The sequence below is a fragment of the Epinephelus lanceolatus genome, chromosome 2 (genome assembly GCF_041903045.1).
Source record: "Epinephelus lanceolatus isolate andai-2023 chromosome 2, ASM4190304v1, whole genome shotgun sequence".
In the NCBI taxonomy this organism is placed as follows: Eukaryota; Metazoa; Chordata; class Actinopteri; order Perciformes; family Serranidae; genus Epinephelus; species Epinephelus lanceolatus.
Window position 1 is genome coordinate 34,736,520 of NC_135735.1, and position 21,368 is coordinate 34,757,887.

Below are 21,368 nucleotides of genomic sequence, written 5' to 3' on the forward strand. Positions count from 1 at the left end.
TGTTAACAACAAACTGATTTGTTAAAAGACAGCAGTAGTTTAAGTAAAGATGAGTATCTGAAACAGTAGTTCTTAACTTTTGTGGCTTATGACCCCTTGAAGAAATTCTTCAACCCCCAAATGACCACTTGTTTATCAATTACTCACCCCATGTTTGATTTTCTTGCATGCCTTTCGATGAACAAAGAATCAAAAAACAGAGAAAATTCTTGATGAATTGAAGTCATAGGCAAAACTATATCAAAACTCAGTTTACAAAACTCTCAAACAACTGATGCATTATTATCCAAGTCTCATTTATCCAGTCATATGTTCAGTGCTTCCCAAACACATGCTATGCTCTCCTCAAAGCCACACTCCACTGACAAAATCAGAAATTTTAAATCCCTGAATGTAGGAACTGATGGTCTACCACTGCCTTGATCAGTTAGTTAGTTTGTGTTATTGTGTGACTTCAGTGTTTTAAAGGGACAGTTCGGAATAGTCACACAATAACACAAACAAACGAACCAATGAAGGCAGTGGTAGAACTGCAGCTCCCGTGTTCAGCGAGGTAAAATTACTGTTGTACTTAATAGAATCTGGCTTTGAAGATAGTAAAAATAAGCTTCACTTTGCGCTCACGTCCCCGTCAGAAAGGCCTGTCTGTTTGGGAGGTACAAAGCCAATGAAGCCAATGCCGAAGTGCCAAAAACTGCAGTTCACTGAATGACCACATGAGGCCGGCTCTAAAACAGAGTCAATCCCTGTAGACCCCCATTTTGAAATGCTTAACTTTACAGCTGAAATAAACATGTATACTGTCTGGTACAAAAACCGGTTTTGGTCTCAATAATTAATTTCAACATTCAGGACAACTGTACAGGGTGTGAATTTCTTTACAACTCACTCATATACATTTTATTAAGGCCCAAAGATACACATATGTAAGGGCAGGGCAGGGTCTGCAAGGTGTTGCTACTGGTTGCTGCAGTCTGTGAAGAAAATTGAAAAATCTGGACGGGTCGCCAGTCAGTCACTGCGCTGGCACACAGAGACAGTCAACCATTCACACCCACAGGCAATTTTGAGTCACCAATTAATCTAACCTATATGTCTTTGGACTGTGGGAGGAAGCCAGAGCACCTAAAGAAAACCCTACGCAAGCACATTGAGAACGTGCAAACTCCAAACAGAAAGGCCCCAGCCGGCCAGCATGTTCAAACTTAAAACTTTCTTACTGTAAAGCAACCAAACATCGTGCCGCCCCAAAAGTCACAATAATAAAGGCAGCTTTTTTTTGTAAGGGAAAATTTCTGTAATCATCTTGTGAAGCCTCAGATTTATCTTCGGACCCCCAGGGGCATGGCCAGATTGGGAACCACTGATCTAGAATTTCTGCCTCTATAAACATAATGCTGTTATTAATACATTTCTTGATATTGATACTATTTGCAGACAAACTTGTAATTTTAGCACCACCCTATTTAATCAGCAAATACCCCACCATATACTCTAAATCACTAAACACACCCCTGTGAAATGACTGTCTTTCTTTCTCTTTGGTATATGTAGTCATGAGTGATGTCACAGCAGCCCTCTGGCATTTATCCAATGGATTATAATATAACCAGTATGAGCGTTAGTGGACCGAACCCTTTATTCTATATTTTTCACCCTCACTCCAGGGAGAAATATGTAGCCGAGAGAAATCTCCATTGCTTTTACTCAGATTTAGAATATCTTATCACTCCCGTACAAATATGCTCATAAATCTAGTAGAGAGGAAGCTATTATGTGCTGCCGTAGAGACACTATTGGCTGCGTTGTGGATTGAAAGACACCAATCATCCCTCTCCTGTGGGGCGCAGAATTATCATTTCAGAACCATCCATTACCACTGTCATAATTTTGTAAGGTTGTATGTTTGTCAGTTGTTTTTTGGGCAGATAATGTACATAATCTGCAAAGAGTGAAAACTCTGAAGAATTACTCCCAGTCTCCATAAAAAGCAATGTGATTAATGTCCGTCATCTGTTAAACTTGTTGTGCAGCTGGAAATCGATAATGCCTGACATACTCAGTGCAGACATTTCTCTGCCTGTTGTATTATGTATCGCGTTTCCCCCGCTGACTGTCGATGTCGCGCGGAAACCTAGCATCTTTGTATGGATGATGTGTCAGAAAACCCAAACTGATGGATTTGACTGTTTTTACCCTTCTGACAATGTGTTGCAATTATATAGGCTGGTCTCAAGCTTACAAACTGTTACAGCACAATGTCAATAGCTGTGCAAAAAAAAAATGGATATTTAATGTACTAGGCATTTCAGGGATGTCAACACCATTAAATATATAGCTGATGTTCTCCTGACACATAGGATCATACAGTGCACAGTACAAAACAATCTCATTTATTGATTCTTGTACTTTTACAGCCCTGCATCCTCCTCAACAACATCCAGCAGCTCCGTGTCCAACTGGAGAAGATGTTTGAGTCCATGGGTGGCAAACAGGTCTGTGTCTACCTGAGTGTATCTGTGCTGTGTCTGTGTCAACTTTTGAGGCAATTCACTTTCAATTAGATTGAGATTGTCTGACCTGGATTTAAATAAATTTAAAAAAGAGGCATGGAATATATGAATTATTACAGTATTGTACTGCAATAATCTGCATTCTTACACTGGAAGGTCAAACCACAAGGTTAGCGGAAGAACAGAGTCCCCGGGGATTGAAAGGATTCAGTGTCTTCTGACACTTGAGCAAGGTTGATGCCAGATTGTATGAACACTTAAATCTCCATCGTCAGATCAGCTCTCTGCTGTGAAGTAAATGCAGTGTCATGATTATGTAAATGATTAGTTCAGATGACATTTATATGAAGTGAAAGTGAATTGACCCCAGCAGTGATGTGCTGTAATCCTTCCCTCAGTTCTGTATTTAACCATCTAATAGACTAATCTGACATGTAGTTCCGTTTGCTAATATCACCTTCTCCGACTACTTCTTCTACTCCAGCACCTCAATAACTCCCTTTGTACCCCATTCCTATTCCCCCACCTCAGACCTTCCTTGTGTATAACATGTGTTTTTGTAAATATTGATTTAAAACCCTATAAATCTGTGACTTGAGTTAAACACAGCGCTGAGTATTTCTCCCTGTCGACCTGTCAGTCTAACCTGAGAAGCGGCAGCCGCGGCTTCTTGTGACTTACACGCATGTTTCTCTCCAGTATCTAACGCCTGTCTTGCCTTGCGTTTTGTCTCCTGTCGTTGTGTCTTCTGTTTCCCCCCCGTTTCCTTTTTTGTGCTCTCTCTCTCTGTCTCCAGGAGGAGGGGGTTGTGTCCTTCTGTAAGGTGTGTGCAATAGGACTCGTCAACACCCCTTCCCACCATTTACCGAATGATACGAAAAAGCACGCCCCCTCCCCCCCGTGCCTCCCCGCCACCCCTCACGCTCCTACGCTTCTCACCCCACTCCCCCAACCCCTCCAGCAGCATGTGCCACAGAGCATACGGAATCTGAATTACCCATCACCCCTCTGGACAGACTGCTCAAGCTCACCATCCCCGGCGCTCTGGGGATAGTGGCTCAACCCACCAGATCCCATTTTTATTTTTAGCTTGCTTTTTTTTTCCCGTCTGCCACTCCTCTATCCATGGCTAATTTAGAAGTGCGATATTTATTTTAGTTCGTTGTTCCCCCCTCTTTTTTTCGTCCCTGACGCAAAAAGTGGAGGCAGACTCTCGCCAAGTTGCTGGCTGTGGTTTTGATCATCTCTATCCATTCCCCAGGCTGCAGCCACAAAATGCTTCAGACAGGATTTTTCAGACCATGTTTAATGAGCTTCTCAAACACTTACAAATCTCTCCAGCTGTGCCCTCGGCTGAGGTGCTGCAAACCTCCCCACAGTTAGCAGTTCTAGACCTGGATTACTCCCAGGTCATTATTGTCTAAAGGAATAATGACACCAGAAGTCCTTACATCCCTTTGGAAAAGTAAAGTCATGCATACCCATTGTTAATGGACGATCAGGTATATCTTTAAGAATGTCTTAAGTAATTTCTGTTGAATACTAATTATACAGCCGAGGTGTATTTCAGGTGAAAGTTTTCCATTAGTTTCCCCTCTGCACAGTGGCCTATTCATTACAGAACAGTTTCCTATCAGCAGTTAACTCCCAGAGAGCCAAGAGCTGTTATCATAGCAGTACCAATAACAGAGATTAGTAATAATCTCTTACAGTGCCCACATTTATGGAATCATCATGGAGTGATCTCCCCAGATTGGTATCAGACTTTATTTTGGGTGTTGTCCTGTTTGCTAATATGCTTTCCTCACTTTAGTGATGGTGGTTTATTAAGCCTTGATTTACTTGGCACTGTTTACAACAAACTATGTTTCGGAATAACAACCTGCCAGCGAGTAGATATTGTATTGTTGAAACAGGCAAAGGGAAGCAAAGCTGGGCTGCTGTTGATAGGCTGTCAGCCAGGGGAGAGTGTGTGCACTCTGGAGGACTCTGGATGTCAGTCAGTGTCGACTGAAACTAGCTACCATGGAGGAGCCAGGTGCTCTATGTTCCAAAATTGATGTTCCCTTTGCATAAAGTTTTATCACCATAATGAAAAATGCTGTCAGTCGCTAAGTGCAGTACATACTTTATATAGTGTAGGAATTTCTTGCTGTCATATTGGTACACATATACAACTCAAAGGGACAGTTCACCCCCAGATCAAAAATGCATATCTTTCCTCCAACCTGTAGTGCTATGTTTCAATGCAGGTTGTTTTGGTGTGAGTTGTCGAGTGTTGGAAATTGGCTGGGGAGATGTCTGTCTTTTCTCCAACATAATGAAATTGGCTGAGCTTGTGGTGCTCAACGCAGCAAAAAAACACATTTGGAAAACCTCAACAGCAATGCCTCTTTCCAGAAATCATGTCCTGGTTACTCAAGGTAATCCACAGATCTTGTATTACCACGTGGAAGGCAGCACACATCTTCTGCTAGCTCACCTAGCACCAATGAGCTAGCTAACACTACAGCTCAGCTGAAGAGGATGAAGCCATTCATTTTATGTCTCACCCTTTCATGAGCCTTTCATCCATGAGTAGATGTGGCACTTCCTTTTGCACTGTGTGATACAGTTGGTAAGTGAAGTTTGGATAAAAGAAAATAGGTCCCACATGAAACTGCTTGCATTATCTTCAATAGCCGGGTTATGATTTCTGGAAAGAGACATTACTGTTGAGTTTTTCAAATGGTGTTTTTGGCGCTTTTAGAACCACAAGCCAAGTTCCATCTAGTTTCATTACTTTGGAGAGGGCAGATATCTCTACAGCCGATATCTCCAACACTCAGCATTTCACACTAAAACAATCTAGATTGATGAGTAGCACCACAGGTAAGAGGAAAAATGTGTGTTTTTGAGGTCGGGGTAAACTGTCCCTTTAAACATGTTACTGACAGTGCAAATGGAGAGTGAAAGACATTAGACATGGGATCTATTCATAATACGGGATATACATTTTTAAAAATGAATTTAATCTTTTTTTTCCCCTCAACATTATATCCCATTTTTAAACGAATCCAAGACCTTTATGAACCTGACATTTCAGAGGATGATTTTTTGATATTTTCAAACTGCCTCACTTGGCAAGTCAGAGTACCCCTGAATGAAGGCTGTTCTGACTGGATTGCAGTCTTCAGGTAGACATTTGACTGAAGCATCAGCAGCCACACAGAGTCAGAAAGGAATTTTCTTCTCTCAGGAGGTGACAGGTGCTTTGGTTTGTCTAACAGCAGGATGAATTTCCTGTAGCAGCATTCCCATTAAGACACAGTGTTCTTGGGGAAAAAAAGGAGAATCTCAATTTCAGAGACTGCCAGGCAGCAGATTAGAGCCCAGTCTGAAACTTTCCCCAGGCCAAGGGGAACCGATAAAACACCAGGGCCTACAGTATTTTTCTGCTATCACTTGAAAAGATGTTATCTGTTACTCATAGAGTGAAATAACAACTCAAACGTCTGGTCAATTTCCTCTGTGACAGGAAAATCTTGCATGCTGCTGTCATTTCCATTGAGGTGACATTAGTACGACCACGCGCACATGTGAACACACATACACCTACATATAAATCCGTCCTGTCTGTGCTGCAGATAGAGGCATGTCTGCAGAATAACAATGTCTATAAAAGGTTTAGCTCACACATCCGCTCCCCACCTGAGCCATCCGCCATTCTAATGTGTGAGATGAGCGGCTTCATGGCTAAGCTTATCGGATATAATATGACGATCTGTTATGCATGTGGTGCGGTGCCTGGCCTCACACATCCATCTCAGGCACTGAGCCTCAACGACGTGTTCTCCACCCTCCATCCAAAACATCAATATTTGGACATTTGTACATGGCGAACGTAATTCATAAGCACTGGGGCGGACACTGATACAGATGCACTCACACGTAGCCTAGTTACTGACCCAACATACACAGCACAGCACAAATATCCCATACCCACCCATGCATTTTCAGGATATGCTCAAAACCACAGAGGAACAAACATCTGCACATCCATCACATGCATAAATATGGCGCTGAAGAAACCCAAAACATGCCATGCATGGGCACATACATGCTGTCAATCAATTTTTACAAATGTGTTTGTGTGAGCTGGTATTGAATATTTCTTGCAAGGTCATGTCTAATATATCTAGTATATCATACTAGCTATCTAGGCACGTAGTTCATGAATTTAAGTGGCTTGAAGCATAGTAACAGATATTAATCAACATACACCAAGATGTCCTAAATAATGAACAAAATATTAAGTTGCACACTCAAATACATTTTGTAGTGAAACAAACTCATGCAGCCACTGTTTCCTTATGGACCATAAGAAGCTTTATTTCCCAAAGATGTACCAATGTCGAGGCTGCCTGACAGCATACTCTCTCTCTACTCTAACTTGTGTAGGAATAGTGCACAAAAATATTCCCTTTTGAGGGACCACTAGCTGGCTGCTTCTTTGCTGACACCATGTCTCATGACTCGGCAAGCAGTCATCATTGCAGAGCTCGGAGGTGAGCCGTCCATTTGTATTCAGAGCGTCGCTCGGCACAGATGGCAGGCAGAATGAGAGGGAGGCCACCAGTGAGGCAGGTTACCTCTCCTCTGTGCCTGTTGTCGCCCCCAAAACACCTCCACCCCAGTTGAGGCAGAGATTCAGAGCTCTAGTGAGTGTGGGCTAGTGAATGGAGTGTAATGATGTAGTAACTGTCTGTCTTCCACTGACAGCTGGATGCAGAGGCCAGTGATCTGCTCAAGGAGCTGCAGAATAAACTCAACACGGTGCTGGATGAGCTCAGCGGAGTGTTTGGCTCCAGGTGAGCATTAGTGTGACTCAGCATTTACGTGTATGTGTGTGAGTGGGTGGGTGGGTGTGGGATTGTTTTCATTAAGGCTAATGTATCCATTCATGTCTTGTTCTTTCAAAGGAATTGTAATACAAGACTGCTTAGTTATTGACAGACATGTACTCAAAATATAATTGACTTGAACTCTTGGTGTGCTCCATGCTTAGTGAGCACAGCAAGCTGCTAAATATTTCAGCCCGTATGAAAGACACCCCTGCTCTTAACATCTTTTCCAATAATCTGATGGGACCAGCAGGAGTGAGCTGGCAATCTCCTTAAAGTTGCTCTACTGCAGCAAAAAATCTGAACCCAGTAGCAAAGGATTGAAATGATTGTTGTTTTCATCACACAGTTTTAAAGGTGTGATCGAGGACTGCGTGAAGCAGATGAACCAGGAGCTGGTTCAGATGAAAGGTCCAGCCAAAGGGAGCAACGCCGCCATGGATGCAGAGAGTGTCCTCCGGCCTCTTATGGACCTCCTGGATAAAAAGTGGGTATCTACTGAAGCAAGGTTAGAGTTTAACCTCTAAAATGTGAGGCAGTTTTATAATTTGGTTTTCAGTCAGGGCCAACCTCTTTTGCACACCAATTGAAAGTCATTAATTCAAGAGTCAGAAGGCTCAGCAATCAATTACCATCAAGTTTGAGAGTTTTGGCATCGAGGTGATGTCAGGACAGGATTTCATCTGCTGAAATTTACTTGTATGATGTGATGAAAAGGAGACGTTTTGAATGTGCTCAATCTTGGAACCCACCTGCTATCATTTGACAATGATGATGACAGTGAGGGGTCAATGGCCAAAATTCAGGGGGTTCCAGTGAAACCAGCGGATACGCGGGCCAAGATTTCCTCTTTCATGCACTGGTCATTGTTTACAGTGCAATTAGCAACTTGAGACAAGTCCAGACAACATTCCAACTAATCCCTGTAAACAGACATCTGCATATGAATGCAGATAAATGAGAAAAAAAGCTAATTAAAAGCTAAATCATCATCAGAGGATTGCCAGTGAGTTCCAAGACTGGACTTGGCCAAAGCGTTCCGCCTCTTTTACTCACCACCGATCTGTTTACCTGCATGCAAACAAAGCCAGCTCAAACGTGATTGGTCAATACTACTCGCACTACAAACAGAAACCAGAATGCTTAACAAAAACAAATGCTTAACGATAACAAAAACTTGTCCTGTTGCCCAGAGATTCTGCATATGTATATTGAAAAAGATTATGATGGGCTAACAACAGCTGATGACAGTGTGATGTTGCTGCATCAGAATCTACTATATAAGTTTAGGTTGATTAGTAAAGACACAAACTTCAGCTGCCTCTTCCCACTTATGTATATGCCCAGTCCTCTCAGAAGTAAGGACAGTGTTTTTGTATAGCCAAGGCTGGACTACCCTAGTGGACAGAGTGTCCCTGGCCACAGGGAGCCCCAAAAGTCTGTTAAACTGCATGAAAGTTGGCTTTAGTGATTTTCAGTTGAATAATTATGTTAGGAACCACTACATTAAAGTACATTGTACTATGCCGAGTCCTGCATTATTACCTTACGATGGTACTTTCTTATTAAGGGCTCATGTGTCAAACTCGTGTTTGAAGAGCTTTATGGTTTTAATAGAAGCAACAGGTACATAGAAATTGCTCTGAGATGGTCAGTAAGGTTTCATCAGGGACCTATTAGCACCCAGCACATTTCCATTTATGATGATTTTTTGTTCCATTTTTTTTTTAGTTTCTCTTTCCAGCTTTGTTTCCATGAATACATAATAAAACTCACAATTCAGATTAATACAGCAGTATAATTACTCCCATTTTACATTTGTTTCCAGAAGAAAAGAGAGACCAGCATTATCTGCAAATGTCTATTAATTCAAGGGACTGTTTTTACTTCTGTCGCATTCTTGAAAGAACCGTAGCGATGATATGGTTCAGCTGAGTGCAGGGAATCGCTCTCAACCATTTGTCAAAGCAACATTGAGGCCAACGGGGTATTACAGGGAATCCTCTTAATGATATGGAAATACCAAATCCTTCCTCCTGTCTCTGAGACCCCTGCTTGCACAATAGGGTGAGATTAAAGCATAAAGCTGCTGCATTTATTCTATGAATCACAGGTGTTTTTCTTTATTTAATGATATTATTTCTGAAGGCGTCATCACTTGGAGCCTTCAGCCATGTTGGCTCACTTTGAGACACGTGCTTCAAGAGTTGACCTGACAAATGCCCCTCTTTTGCCGTTCTCCAGTTTGATGTTATTCGCCAAGATTTGTGAGAAGACAGTGCTGAAACGAGTCCTCAAAGAGCTATGGAAAATCGTGCTGAACACCATTGAGAGAACAATCGTTCTGCCTCCACTGAGTGACCAGACCGTGAGTTTGATCAATTATCTGTCTCTTTCCCATTTCTATCACTCTTTTCATCTCTTGACCCGCCCTCCACCTCCCTCCTCTTCTCCACCTGTCTCTCTCTCATTTCCTCCATCTGTTCGGCTCTCTCACGCTCCATCATAACACACAAATTACTGTACAGGAGATGAAACAACATGGCATCTCTAAATCTTCACACACATGGAGTGAATTGTTAATCCTCCTGCAAGAGCCACGTTGACATTTTTCATCTCAGGAATATCTTATCTGCTGTTTTGTTATTGTTGTGGATGGAAACATGAAGGAGCAGTTTAATTGCCATCATCATCAAACATTTTCATCTCTCTGCCACTCGGAGTTTCCAAAATAACAAGAGCAGCTTTAAAACTCAATTACAGTAATGAGTTCATGTTTAACATTTAACCCCATCATCTCCTGTTGCTTACTTTGTTCTTATAAACATTTCTTTCATATTCATCCATTGAGTGTTTTCCCGCCGTAACAGAAAAATATCTGTCTGTCCAACAGCAAGGAGCTCAGATGATTTTCAATGCTGCCAAGGACTTGGGACAGCTGTCCAAACTAAAGGTAATCTTTGGACTAATCTCAGCTAAGCTTAACCCACTCATTGTCATCTCACTAAAACATGACATCTCTAAATATGCTGAACATGGATTATGTTTTCCACTGTAAACTGTATATCAGAGGCATTACAGATAATACAAACATAAACAGACTCAGTGTACTACAAGAAACTCACAGCAGTGTTAGCTAGCCAGAAATGTAGCTAAATGTCAACATGAGTAACATCATGATAGGCTGCCAAGAATATAAAATAGATGTTTATTTTCCTCTCATCACAAACAGCGTTAGTTTTGTTTATGAAAACGGTGACTAAATGTGTTTGTCAATGACCTTTTTTTCCATGACTAAGACGAGGTGATGACAAGACGACACCAACATCATTAAACTAACTGTGACTATATTAACATGCAGTACTGTTGACGAAAAAAGATACGCCTAAAATGTAGTTTCAAAAATAAAAACTTGACTAAAATACTTATTTATTATTGACTGCTCGTCACTGAATGCTCAATGTAATCTGATGACTAAAAAAGAATATTATAGAATTGTTCTTGACTAAAAATATACTAAAATAGTTATGGTTTTCTTTGACTAAGATATGCTCAGACTTAGTCAACTAAACCTTGATTGAAAAAAACAACAACAGTATAACATTGACTAATGGTCAAACCAACTAGGACATTTGACACAGATCTAAAATTAACACAAATTAAAAAAAATAGCTGACAAAATTGACACCAATCCACAGTCTAAAATTGTTTGAAAGGAAATATACCAGTGAAATGATCAGTTCGCATCTGTACCTCACTTTGCACTTAGATCTACTTTATCTGGATATTTGGAAAGATGGATTTGTCATGTGGAGACACAGTCATGTAAGCCACTGAAGACGTTTGCATGGTATAGTGTAACTCAGTGCAACGCTACCCAGGCTGGTATCTAATTGCTGATGTGACCGGAGGATGTTTAATCCCTCGAGCTCTGTGCAGTGAGGCATTGGAACGGATCAGTGGTTACACTGTGGTTTAACTAACAACAGTGGTATGACAGTACCTCAGAGAGGTATATTAGCTGTGAGTCATACTGGGGATGCAAACTGAATGTGTTTATCTGCATTTAAATGTGTGTCTGTCAGGACTGATGTTTGTGTGTCGTGTGGGACTCTGTCAGGCGTCCTTTGTGGGAAGCTCTGGGTACAGTACCTCAGTATACAGATGGGCGTGTTTCTGTCTCCATCCCAGAGCATTAAAGTGATTTTCTCATCTGATGATTACGACTGATAATCTTTATCTCACTTTACTGAAATATTTTTTCATGTAGTCCAGTATGTGTATATATTGCTTAACTTGTTGTGTTGTTCAGTTACGATTAGTAGCATCCTTATTAAATTCATTATATTATACATTACACACAGGTTAACATACAGAATGAATACCTGTCAAATAGAGCTGTAGCTTTGGCCCATATTATGTAATGGCATGACTTGGCAGCAGAGTTAGTCAGGCTGATATGTTGTTTGTCAGAAACAAATAATTCTCTTTGCAGACGTATTTTGACTCTCATGTCCTTTGAGCTCCACAGATCCCATTGTCATTTCTGGGTTGCACTTATCTTCCTAAGCATATGTTACACAGGAGGATTTGGATTTGATTTGTTTAATCTGCTTCCCTTCCTAAATTTGGTAGTAATTTAACCATTTCTTTTAAAGAATATATCAGTCTGGACTTATGGACTTGGACTTATCTGGAGTAATGATATCAGAAATCAAGGCAACAATTCTTGGTAAAGCTGGGGTAGGAAGTTTTATTTTGGCGTCACTGGGCAAAAATACCATAATAAACTTTAAGCATATTGTCATTCATGTGGACTGAGAGAACCCTAGACTTCTGCACCTCCTCTTGGCTCTGTTTTCAGGCTTTATAAATCTCAGAACGAAAGGTTTTGGTCAATCACTGGTCATTTTTAGAGAGATTGTGCTCCCATTGGCTGTTCTACAAATTCCAATGCATGTACGCATCCCTTTGGTTAAAAGCCTGATTCAGTGGTGGAAAATACTGCAGAGAGAGCTTTGGCAACAAGTGCCTACGCTGCAAAGCAACCTAAAAAATGGAAGACAGACTTTTCAGACAGAGTCTTAAGGAGAGTCTGACAGTAAACAAAACAAAACGTCAGTTCAAGTTCACGTTTATGTCGCAAACATTAGCTAGAGCCTCGAATCCAGTGTATCCTCTGCCTGAACTCCTGTTGCTACAGACTACCTCACAGGGAGGAGAGTAGGCAGCAGCTCCAGACACAGACCCAGAGTCAGCAGATCCAAATCCAGTCAAGGCAAACCCCAGCTCCGGGGAACCAGACAGCCCCGACTCCCCGTCAAATCAGCAAGCTTTCTGTTGTGGCCACCCAGCCTAGATCTGGTGCTGCCGCTGGCCACCAGTTCACTGTGACACCCAGCCTTGAAAGGATTTGCAGTGGCCAAATTCCAGCTGCTACAGCCAATGACCAAAGGTCCTTTGGTGCCTTTTGCTGCCTGCTCTCCCCTCGGTGAAGCAGTCCACAGCAGCAGGGACTGTGGCAGAGGGACCGTGAGGGCAGAGCTGCAGAAAGAGGGTTTTTTTATGTTTTTTAACTTCATCAGATTTCTCTCTATCCCACCTTTAAGCAACAGAAATAAAAATTCTGTCCAAGTAAAGGGCTTTTTTTCTCCATCAAATAACAGGCAGGGTGTCTACACATCTGCATCATGGGGTTTTCATTAGAGAGGAGCATTTCTTCCTGCCTGCAGCCTTTATTTATTTGGGGTCTCACCATTACATTGTTTTCACAGGATGAGGAGATTACTGGAACTGAGTCAATACAAATGGTCCCAGTGCAATTCTGGCATCAAAAACAGACAACATCTCAGTGCAGATGTTGATTAAAGCATTTTCTGTCTCACACCAGCTCTTTAAACAGACCTGTGGTAGATTAAATCAGTATCTTACTTTGAATACAAAATAGGTGTATGTTAGTTTTATCTGCAGCCTCCAGTTTGAGGAACAGTCTGTATATTTTCACGGCACTGTACATTGTGCACACCTATAAATGTGGCGATTCTGATTAAATCTTAGCAGGACTTGCCTGCTTTTGTACAACACAAGGGGCCAAATGCAGGAAAACTGTAGATTTGGACCAACATTTGTAGCAGTGTTAGCATCAGTGATTTAGTTTCTTCAAAGCCCCTGTTCATAAAACATTAATGCCATTTTGTCTATGCCCTATAAGAGAAACACCTGGGAAATAAGGCAGTGCCAGAAGTAATTTTCTGTATCCAATTCACAAATCAGAAAAATGTCTTTTACAATTGACAAAAAAAAAACATTTCTCATGATTAAAATAGATTTTTAGAACTGGTGTGAAACAGCAAGGCTCAAATTTATCGAACACTCGGCAGCTTAAATGACTGCTATTGGTGCTGTTTTGTAAACAGTCGATGCTTGATCTCGAGGACATCGGCTCACCTAGCATTTAACTGTAGAAACTGCTTATATTTAAAGCATTTGAGAGCGACTTGTGTTGCTGTTTTGCCAACTGTGGAGTGTTTTACTTGATCTGATATTCCCCTAGGAGCATGTAACTCGAGAGGAGGCCAGAAGTCTGACTCCACGACAGTGTGCAGCCATGGACCTCGTGCTTCCCACCATCAAGGTGAGTTTTATGTCGATTACACTTTTGGCTGTGCAGCAAGAGACACCTGGATGGCTAAGCATGACCTTTAGAAAAGACAGGAGAGCTGCATGAGGCATATGCAAATGGACTTAATGAGAATTTTGTAAATCAAAAACAATATTTACCTCTGTCGCTCTGTTTAATACACTGTATATAGATGCTGGATGAAGCAGAAATCTAAAGTATGGCAAGCATAGATGCTCAGAAAAGGTGCATTTACAGTATATATTTTGATGGAAAATCACTCTCTTTCATGTGTGTGTTTATTTTAATGCCATCAGACTAAAATGGAGAGGAATATTATTCTTCACTGTCACCTCACAAATTGTAAAAGAGCCTTGTGACAGGGGCTGATTTTCCATAGCACTTCTATCTCCTTGATGTTTCTTTATGAGACACAATGTAGCTGCAAAAAGATGATACACCCAAATCAAAGTGCTTACAACATGCTTTAAAAAAAGTAACAGTACAGCTTTAAAAACACAATGCTGTCTAGACCAAACTGCGGAGACGTAATTAATATCCAGGAATATGGAAAGATGCCCAAAGCCTCTCAGCAGAAGAAAGTGTGAAATGCAGTGCTGTTAATTTACTGCCATAAGACTGTTTGTTGTAAAGGGATTTGAGACAATTTCGAGATCGAGCCTCAGTTCTACAGGGACAAGGAGAGAGTTATGGTGAGGTGCCACTGGGGGAACACTGCATCATAAAGTGCCGAGAAAACTAATTGATTTTTGCAGTCTCCAAGGAAACTACCTGCAGGTTTAGATCAATCATGTCGCTGGAATTCAGTTAATCAGTATTCCAATGAGAACAGTCAATTAACGCAGATCAGTAATGCCTTAGGAGAGTTGGCCCATCAGACTGAATAATGCTGTTCACAGGGTTACTTATATTTTTCATACTGCAGGCACAAAAACTTTAAACCTGGAATCTCCAAAAGACAAAAAGAAAAGAAATATACTGTAGTTATTGACGACTACAAATATATATTATTGACTACTAGTGTTCGACTAGCACATCCTACTGTTACCCCAATGGTTCATATTGTTTTTAGCGACTCAAGCACAGTATATGTACTAGAATATTTGGTCCTGAGTGCACTTAGTGATTATCCCACTGAAGATATTTCATCCATTCTGAACTTTGAACCTGTGTAAATTAATGGAGAGGATAATGGGGGAAAGCACTAGCCCATAGAGTAGTGCATGTGTGACAGCAGATGGCATGCAAGTGATGGAAGACGGCGTGCACTCCATTTGGCTGATTCCCAATAATGCACCATTCATTCCCTCCTTTGAACCTTGACCCATGAGTGATTGTAGAAGAAATGCAGCTGTTTCTTTCTCACCAAATCCAGCTTTGTTGTGCTGGATAAATCAGCGTGTATATGGACTGACTACACATGTGGGGTATTTCAGAACAGATGCCCTTTTTTTTCTTCAAGAATTTAATTTTTTTTCCCCCTATTGTCAGATATATACTGTATATGGAAAGTAATATAGCATATTATACTGCTGATAAGTCTCCAGGATGGAAGAGAAAGAAAGAAAAAACAAAAAATGAAATAAGGAAAAAAGAAAGGACAAGAAGAACAAAGAAAGAAATGAAAGAAACAAAGATGAGAGGAAGACCATAAGGAGAGTTAGAGGGAAAGGAGGAGAAAAAGAAAAAGAAAGAAAAAGAAACAGTGACAAAATATAGGCAGGGTGGCAGTGTGGCAGGTAATTTTGCTGGAGGCAGGGTGGTATTTTGAGCATGTGGGGCGATTCTGTCAGGTCGGCTGCTCTTTCTGCCTTTCTGCCGAATGCAGTATTGCAGCCTAGCAGTAACACTATTGGGAACTTCCAACATGAAACAACACTTTCCTTGACCAATACGCCTCAGTGCATCGGTTTTGATGCCATGATGTGGTGATCAGAATGGCATTTCTTATTTAAATAAATTCATAACCACAACATGAAAGTTTAATGAATCCTTAAAATGCCCCAACAACAAAATGAGAAAACTATTTAATACACATTTAAATATTGGATACATAATTCTTTCTGTATCATGTTGGTGAATCCTTAAAGGTATACTGCGCAGGATTGACGGTAACTAAACACGTTCACTAGCAAAAGTGAAAGTAAAAGCCAACCTCAGATTCACTTCCATATTTACAGTTTAGCTTTGCCATGTTTGTGGGGTGTTTTCAGTGCTGTGTCTCTTTAATGCCTGCTACTTGATAATAATAATATTACTAATAATTTCTGTTTGTAAAGCACTTTTCAAGACATGAAAACAACAACTTTTAAAAATACTTTAGTATTTGAAAACTGAGGAAATAAAATACGATTTAAATGAACGTAAAACTCAAGTAAAATCTGGAAAGGCTCTCTGATAAAAGTATGTTTAAAAAGGGACTTCCAAGAGATCACTGACTTGGCTGACCTGATTTCCTCAGGCAGGCTGTTCCAGAGCCTCGGGGCCCTGAGAGCAAAAACTCTGTCCCCAATAGTTCTGTCAGGGCTCTGGAACAGACAAAAGACCTCAAAGTACGTCTTGGCATGTACTGTACTAACTGGTCGGAAATATAGCTGGGACAGAGACCATGAAGAGCCTGAAAAGTAATCAGTAAAATCTTAGAATCTATTCTAAAACATACTGGGAGCCAGTGTAGGGAGGCTATAACTGGAGTGATGTGATCATGTCTCTTGGTTCTGGGTAAAAGCCTGGCAGCTGCATTCTGTACAGTCTGGAGCCAGTCTGGCATGTCGTTGCTACCTTTTTGAAAAGCCCCATCCTCACCTGAGCACTGTGGTACATACCAATAAATGTCCCAGCCACAAAAAATAAGAAAAAAATACAGACAGAGGGCAGAGTCTCTGCAGAAAAATACACCTCCACATACTTCTAGTAGGTCATACCTGATGATTGAGAGGGGCTACATCTGACATCTGAATGAGACTGCATATTGTATAGGGAAATCCTGCATAGTTTATCTTTAATATAAGCAACCAAAACCATTATAGCATTCATATTTTTTACAAGTGAGACTTCTTGTAGGCTCAAAGGATGAAGCTTTATCTAGACCAATGTACAACTGCATCCTGTACCCCTATCATTAATCATTAATGTGTGATTTTATTTTGTTTCTCTGGATAGACTCCACCCGTGACTCAACAACCTTGCGTGCCAGATTATGAATAGTTCACAAGAGGCACATGTCAGTCAAATATTGTGACTCATGAGTCATTAGTGAGGCAGAAAACAGTGCCTCCTACTGTGCTGAGCCAATTCCCAAGTATAGACCAAACACCAGTCAAAAAATAATTACCAGCCAGCCCCTACTGGGAGTGTCTCTCTATGTGTGATGGAGATCAAATGTCACCTGGCGACTATATTCAATATGTGAACCCTGTTTCTATCTATCTGTATATATTTTTCCAGCACCTCTAGTATGTATCGACTTTTTAACTTAGATCACGACAATACACTCAACTCAGCCAACACCCCAACAAATACTCCTTTGTCCCTGTAACGATCATGTGGAGAGCTAGCTAAACACACACAAGCACAAAAGAATAAAGGCTGTAAAGGGTTTAGAAATGTGTCTCTGAGTACTTTCATCTTCACTTCTTTTCAGCAACACCTCCTCTCTTAATAAGATCTGTCTGTGGCTAGCCTCCCACCTTCCACATGTGGGAGTGGTGACAGCGTTTGAAAAGAAAGCAAAGCCTTGTCTGTCCTCCGCCATCAGGCTTATCAGCACAAATGTGCATTAACCATCCAAGCATGGGTTTAAGATTTAAATGCATGGTAATTAACTGCAGAAGTGGCTATTACTGCTGCCTCTTGTCTGGTTTCTTTATGTGTTTGCGCCTCCTTGTAAAATGCATAGCATGCGCATAATCTTAGGCTGTTTCCTCAGCCAACTGTAACCTGCTGTGGTGTATAATCTCAACTCTTGTCATCATGTTCAAAGTTATTCTAAAGTTTCTGTTCACCTCTGCTTTTCCTGCTTTTATTTTTTCAGCAATACTTCCATGCTGGAGGAAATGGGCTGAAGAAAACCTTCCTGGAAAAGAGCCCCGATATGAAGTCCCTCAAATATGCTCTCAGCCTTTACACTCAACCTACAGATGCCTTGATCAAGAAATATATATGCACCCAAACCTCTCAAGGTAATGAGCTCGCCAAGGTCAGGCTCAATTAGGTTTCATTTCAGGGAGTGGAATTGCCCCAGCATTCGAATAATGAAAAACTTTAAGGTTACGAGCTGTAGTCTGTGACCACACAATGTGTCTCACGTGGGTAGGTTCACACTTAAAGGAAGCTGCCATAATGGTAAGAAATGTAAAAACGACTAAAAGACGCTTAGTGAAAGAGGATAAAAAGGTGCGAAAAAAAAAAGTTGTGGATACTATCTGAGCTACACTTTAGCACTTTCCCCAAACACTAGTTAGAAAACATATTCTAATTAAATTTGATAAACTCTATTAGTGAAATCCACAGTGCATTTTGCTGCTGTTTTTGCAGCGTTTCGCTTCTATCACAGTCAACTCTTAAAGTGGTAAATGAGAAGGAAAGCCTTATTACCACCAAAGCGTCCGCTGCCTCTATTGGTATTTAGAATTGATTGAAAATAATGTGACTGCAGTCGTGGCTCATTTTAACCTCTATATAGTTCTGCTTCCACATCAGTCATAGCTTCCTTTACATTACAGCATGTTCTCTGTGTCACTTTATTTTCTTTAGGCTTATATGTGCAGTGGACATTGCAGTGATTGCATTTATCCTCTAACTGTTCAAGTCCTTTATCTCTTTGACTATAAATAAAAAAAAATAAGCAAAGATTGCAGTGGCCACTTCAGCCCATACCCTGCGGGGCCTGAATGTTCCCATGCTCTGTTTCTCTCTTATACACATAAAAAGTACTGTCATGACAGATTTATATGAAAAATGTGCAATGTATATGTATAAATTCCCTCTTGTGATCTTCCTCTCCATCATCACCAACCCATTTTCATGTGCTGTTGTCACATTCATCTGTCTCTATATGGAACTTTTTTCCCATCTCTCTATAACAAGGCAGAAATACCTTCAGGTGTCCGGAGAGATTCAAAAGGGGATTCAGCCCAGTGGGGCGTTGAAGCTTTAAGCTCCTGGTTGCCTCAGTGTGTTCAGCCTTGCAGAACGCTGCATAGGCAGGCGGCAGGAAACAGCATGGCAATGGGAAAAAGCTAGTCAGCCAGGCAGTCAGCGGGCCGAACCAGCGCTCTCGCTCTCCCTGACTGGCAGATGGGCATAGACGCACAGTGTTGCACTGTGTGCTATTTTCAGATTGCTCGATGTGTTTCTCTCCTCTTCCTCCCTCTCTAAGTCTCTCCTCTCATCTCTTACCCCCCTGAGTTGACACCATGTTGTCGCTCTGTATCTGGTGTGGTCTAATGTGATGCCTATAAGTGGAGTTAGTGAGGTGGTAGATGTGCATTAGGTCAGTAAACAGTGTGGGGATGTGCTGATGCTTGATGAAGCACAGTGGACAGTCTTTCATTAATCACCAACCCCTGTGCCCTGACACATTTAGACCATGGCATGCTCTAGTCTGTTCCTGCGCCTGAAAGCACACATGTCTTTCTGTTGAGGGAGCGGGCTGAAGTTTTATAGCTGCTTTAAGCTACAGTGGAAATACAGTACTAACACAAACACATATTTCTTCATAGAATAATTTCATGTTAATATTTCACAGCGTTCTGCTCATAAAGTAATCTTCTGTTCATTTGTCACTTGGTGTGTTTTAAGGGTGACATCCTCTTCTGTGCTGAAACAGCAAAAGGGAAAAAAATTCAATGAATTAAACCACAACTCTGCAACAATTAATGCCTGCACCTCAGCTTCCTTATCTGTTACCTCCTCTGGTTAGCATTTTCCTCACTTAATCTGCTGACCCTCCTCACTGCCACCTCTGTTTTATCTACTTTTGCTTTCCTTTATCTTCCTTATGTGCCATTCATCTTACTAGTGCAGAGCCCGTTCAAAACTTCCCTGTGTAGAATGAGCCGAACTTGGACACACATTTTATGGCTTCAGTGAAGTCAAAGCCCGGCTATTTCCTGGAACAAAAGTGCTCATTCACAAAGTTAACATCACTGATGCTTGAAATGTTTGCTTCAATGGAATATCTCCAGCCTCTTTTTCTTCATTTGTTCCTGAATATACTGCAGCAAGCATCAGAGCGAGCTGTACTCAACATGCTGTTTGGCGGCATTGCAGTTAATATGGGTCCCCTCTCAATATATTAAACAGTGTGTACCTCCGCCGGTAGTAGCATGTCCCGTAGATCTCAAGAGCTTGCACTCCACACTGTACTTCCTTGGGTCCCCAGCTACACCCAGCAAGAGTGAAGTCGATCAGATAAACAGTTGTTGAGAAAGTCAATGGACAGACATACAGACAGACTGAGACTCCTTCCATTCTAGTTAAAGTCACACTCTGCTCTCACATGTCCCCAAACTGCTCATTCCAGCATCTGCTGTGTACATGCCTGTTTATCATTTCTAGGCACTAACTGTCAGTGTCTCGTCTCTGACACCAATCAGAAAACATACAGAATCTATTTAAATATTACATTATTTCAGCCGATAGCTGAGGTAAATGTGTTGTGGCATTGCTCCATTAATTTCCCACAAGTCTGGAGCTTAATTGTGCAGCAGCGATGTTTTTCTGCCATCCCTCCAGCCTCTCAGGGCATCATTACAATAAATCAGGAGGCTTGTTTCTTCATTACCAGCTGTAATGGGCACTGCATGTTTGGCACATATTGATTAGCTATTGGATCAACACGCCCCTTCATCAACCACACCGGCACTTGCCTTCCAGTATTCAACATCTGTTTGTCCCGGGCTGGGTGAAACACAAGGCAGGACTCCCTGCATCAGGCAGAGTGAGACACATGGTCAGCAATCAATTCTAATTGTTTCCTGGCAGCAACATGTCCCTATGTGATTGAAACTGTAATGCTGATGTAACTGTGCCGGCTGTGATGTCCAAAAGGGTATTTCCTCCTTTACACTCTTCACTTTTGTCCCCTCTTCACCTCCTTTCTGTCATCGTATTTTTGCTTCCATCTCCACGTCAGTTGCGTGCACGCAGTCTAATCCAATGTTTAGTTTGTATTTCTGTTGAGTTGAACAGTTAGATGATTTCATTGTGCAGAACATTATTTATTTAGTGCATCCCTTCACACCATCTGCCTCCTTCATGGCCTTCAAACTAGGCAGATTATTTCATGTTTCCATTTTTTTTCTTCTTCTTGTTCAGCCTCAAGCTAAA

General features: G+C 41.3%; 1 protein-coding gene across 2 annotated transcripts in view; it reads left to right on the forward strand.

Annotated features, from left to right (window-relative positions):
- Positions 1-21,368, forward strand: part of unc13c (unc-13 homolog C (C. elegans)) — a 138,463-nt gene that overhangs the window by 109,272 nt on the left and 7,823 nt on the right. The window contains exons 23-30 of one of the 2 annotated variants that reach the window (XM_033619175.2): positions 2,418-2,495; positions 3,310-3,336; positions 7,275-7,363; positions 7,746-7,883; positions 9,641-9,764; positions 10,290-10,349; positions 13,950-14,030; positions 18,070-18,217. In XM_033619175.2, the coding sequence (XP_033475066.1) occupies positions 2,418-2,495; positions 3,310-3,336; positions 7,275-7,363; positions 7,746-7,883; positions 9,641-9,764; positions 10,290-10,349; positions 13,950-14,030; positions 18,070-18,217 (745 nt within the window). The remainder of the gene's footprint in view (positions 1-2,417; positions 2,496-3,309; positions 3,337-7,274; positions 7,364-7,745; positions 7,884-9,640; positions 9,765-10,289; positions 10,350-13,949; positions 14,031-18,069; positions 18,218-21,368) is intronic. The other variant, XM_078161087.1, reaches the window with a different exon arrangement.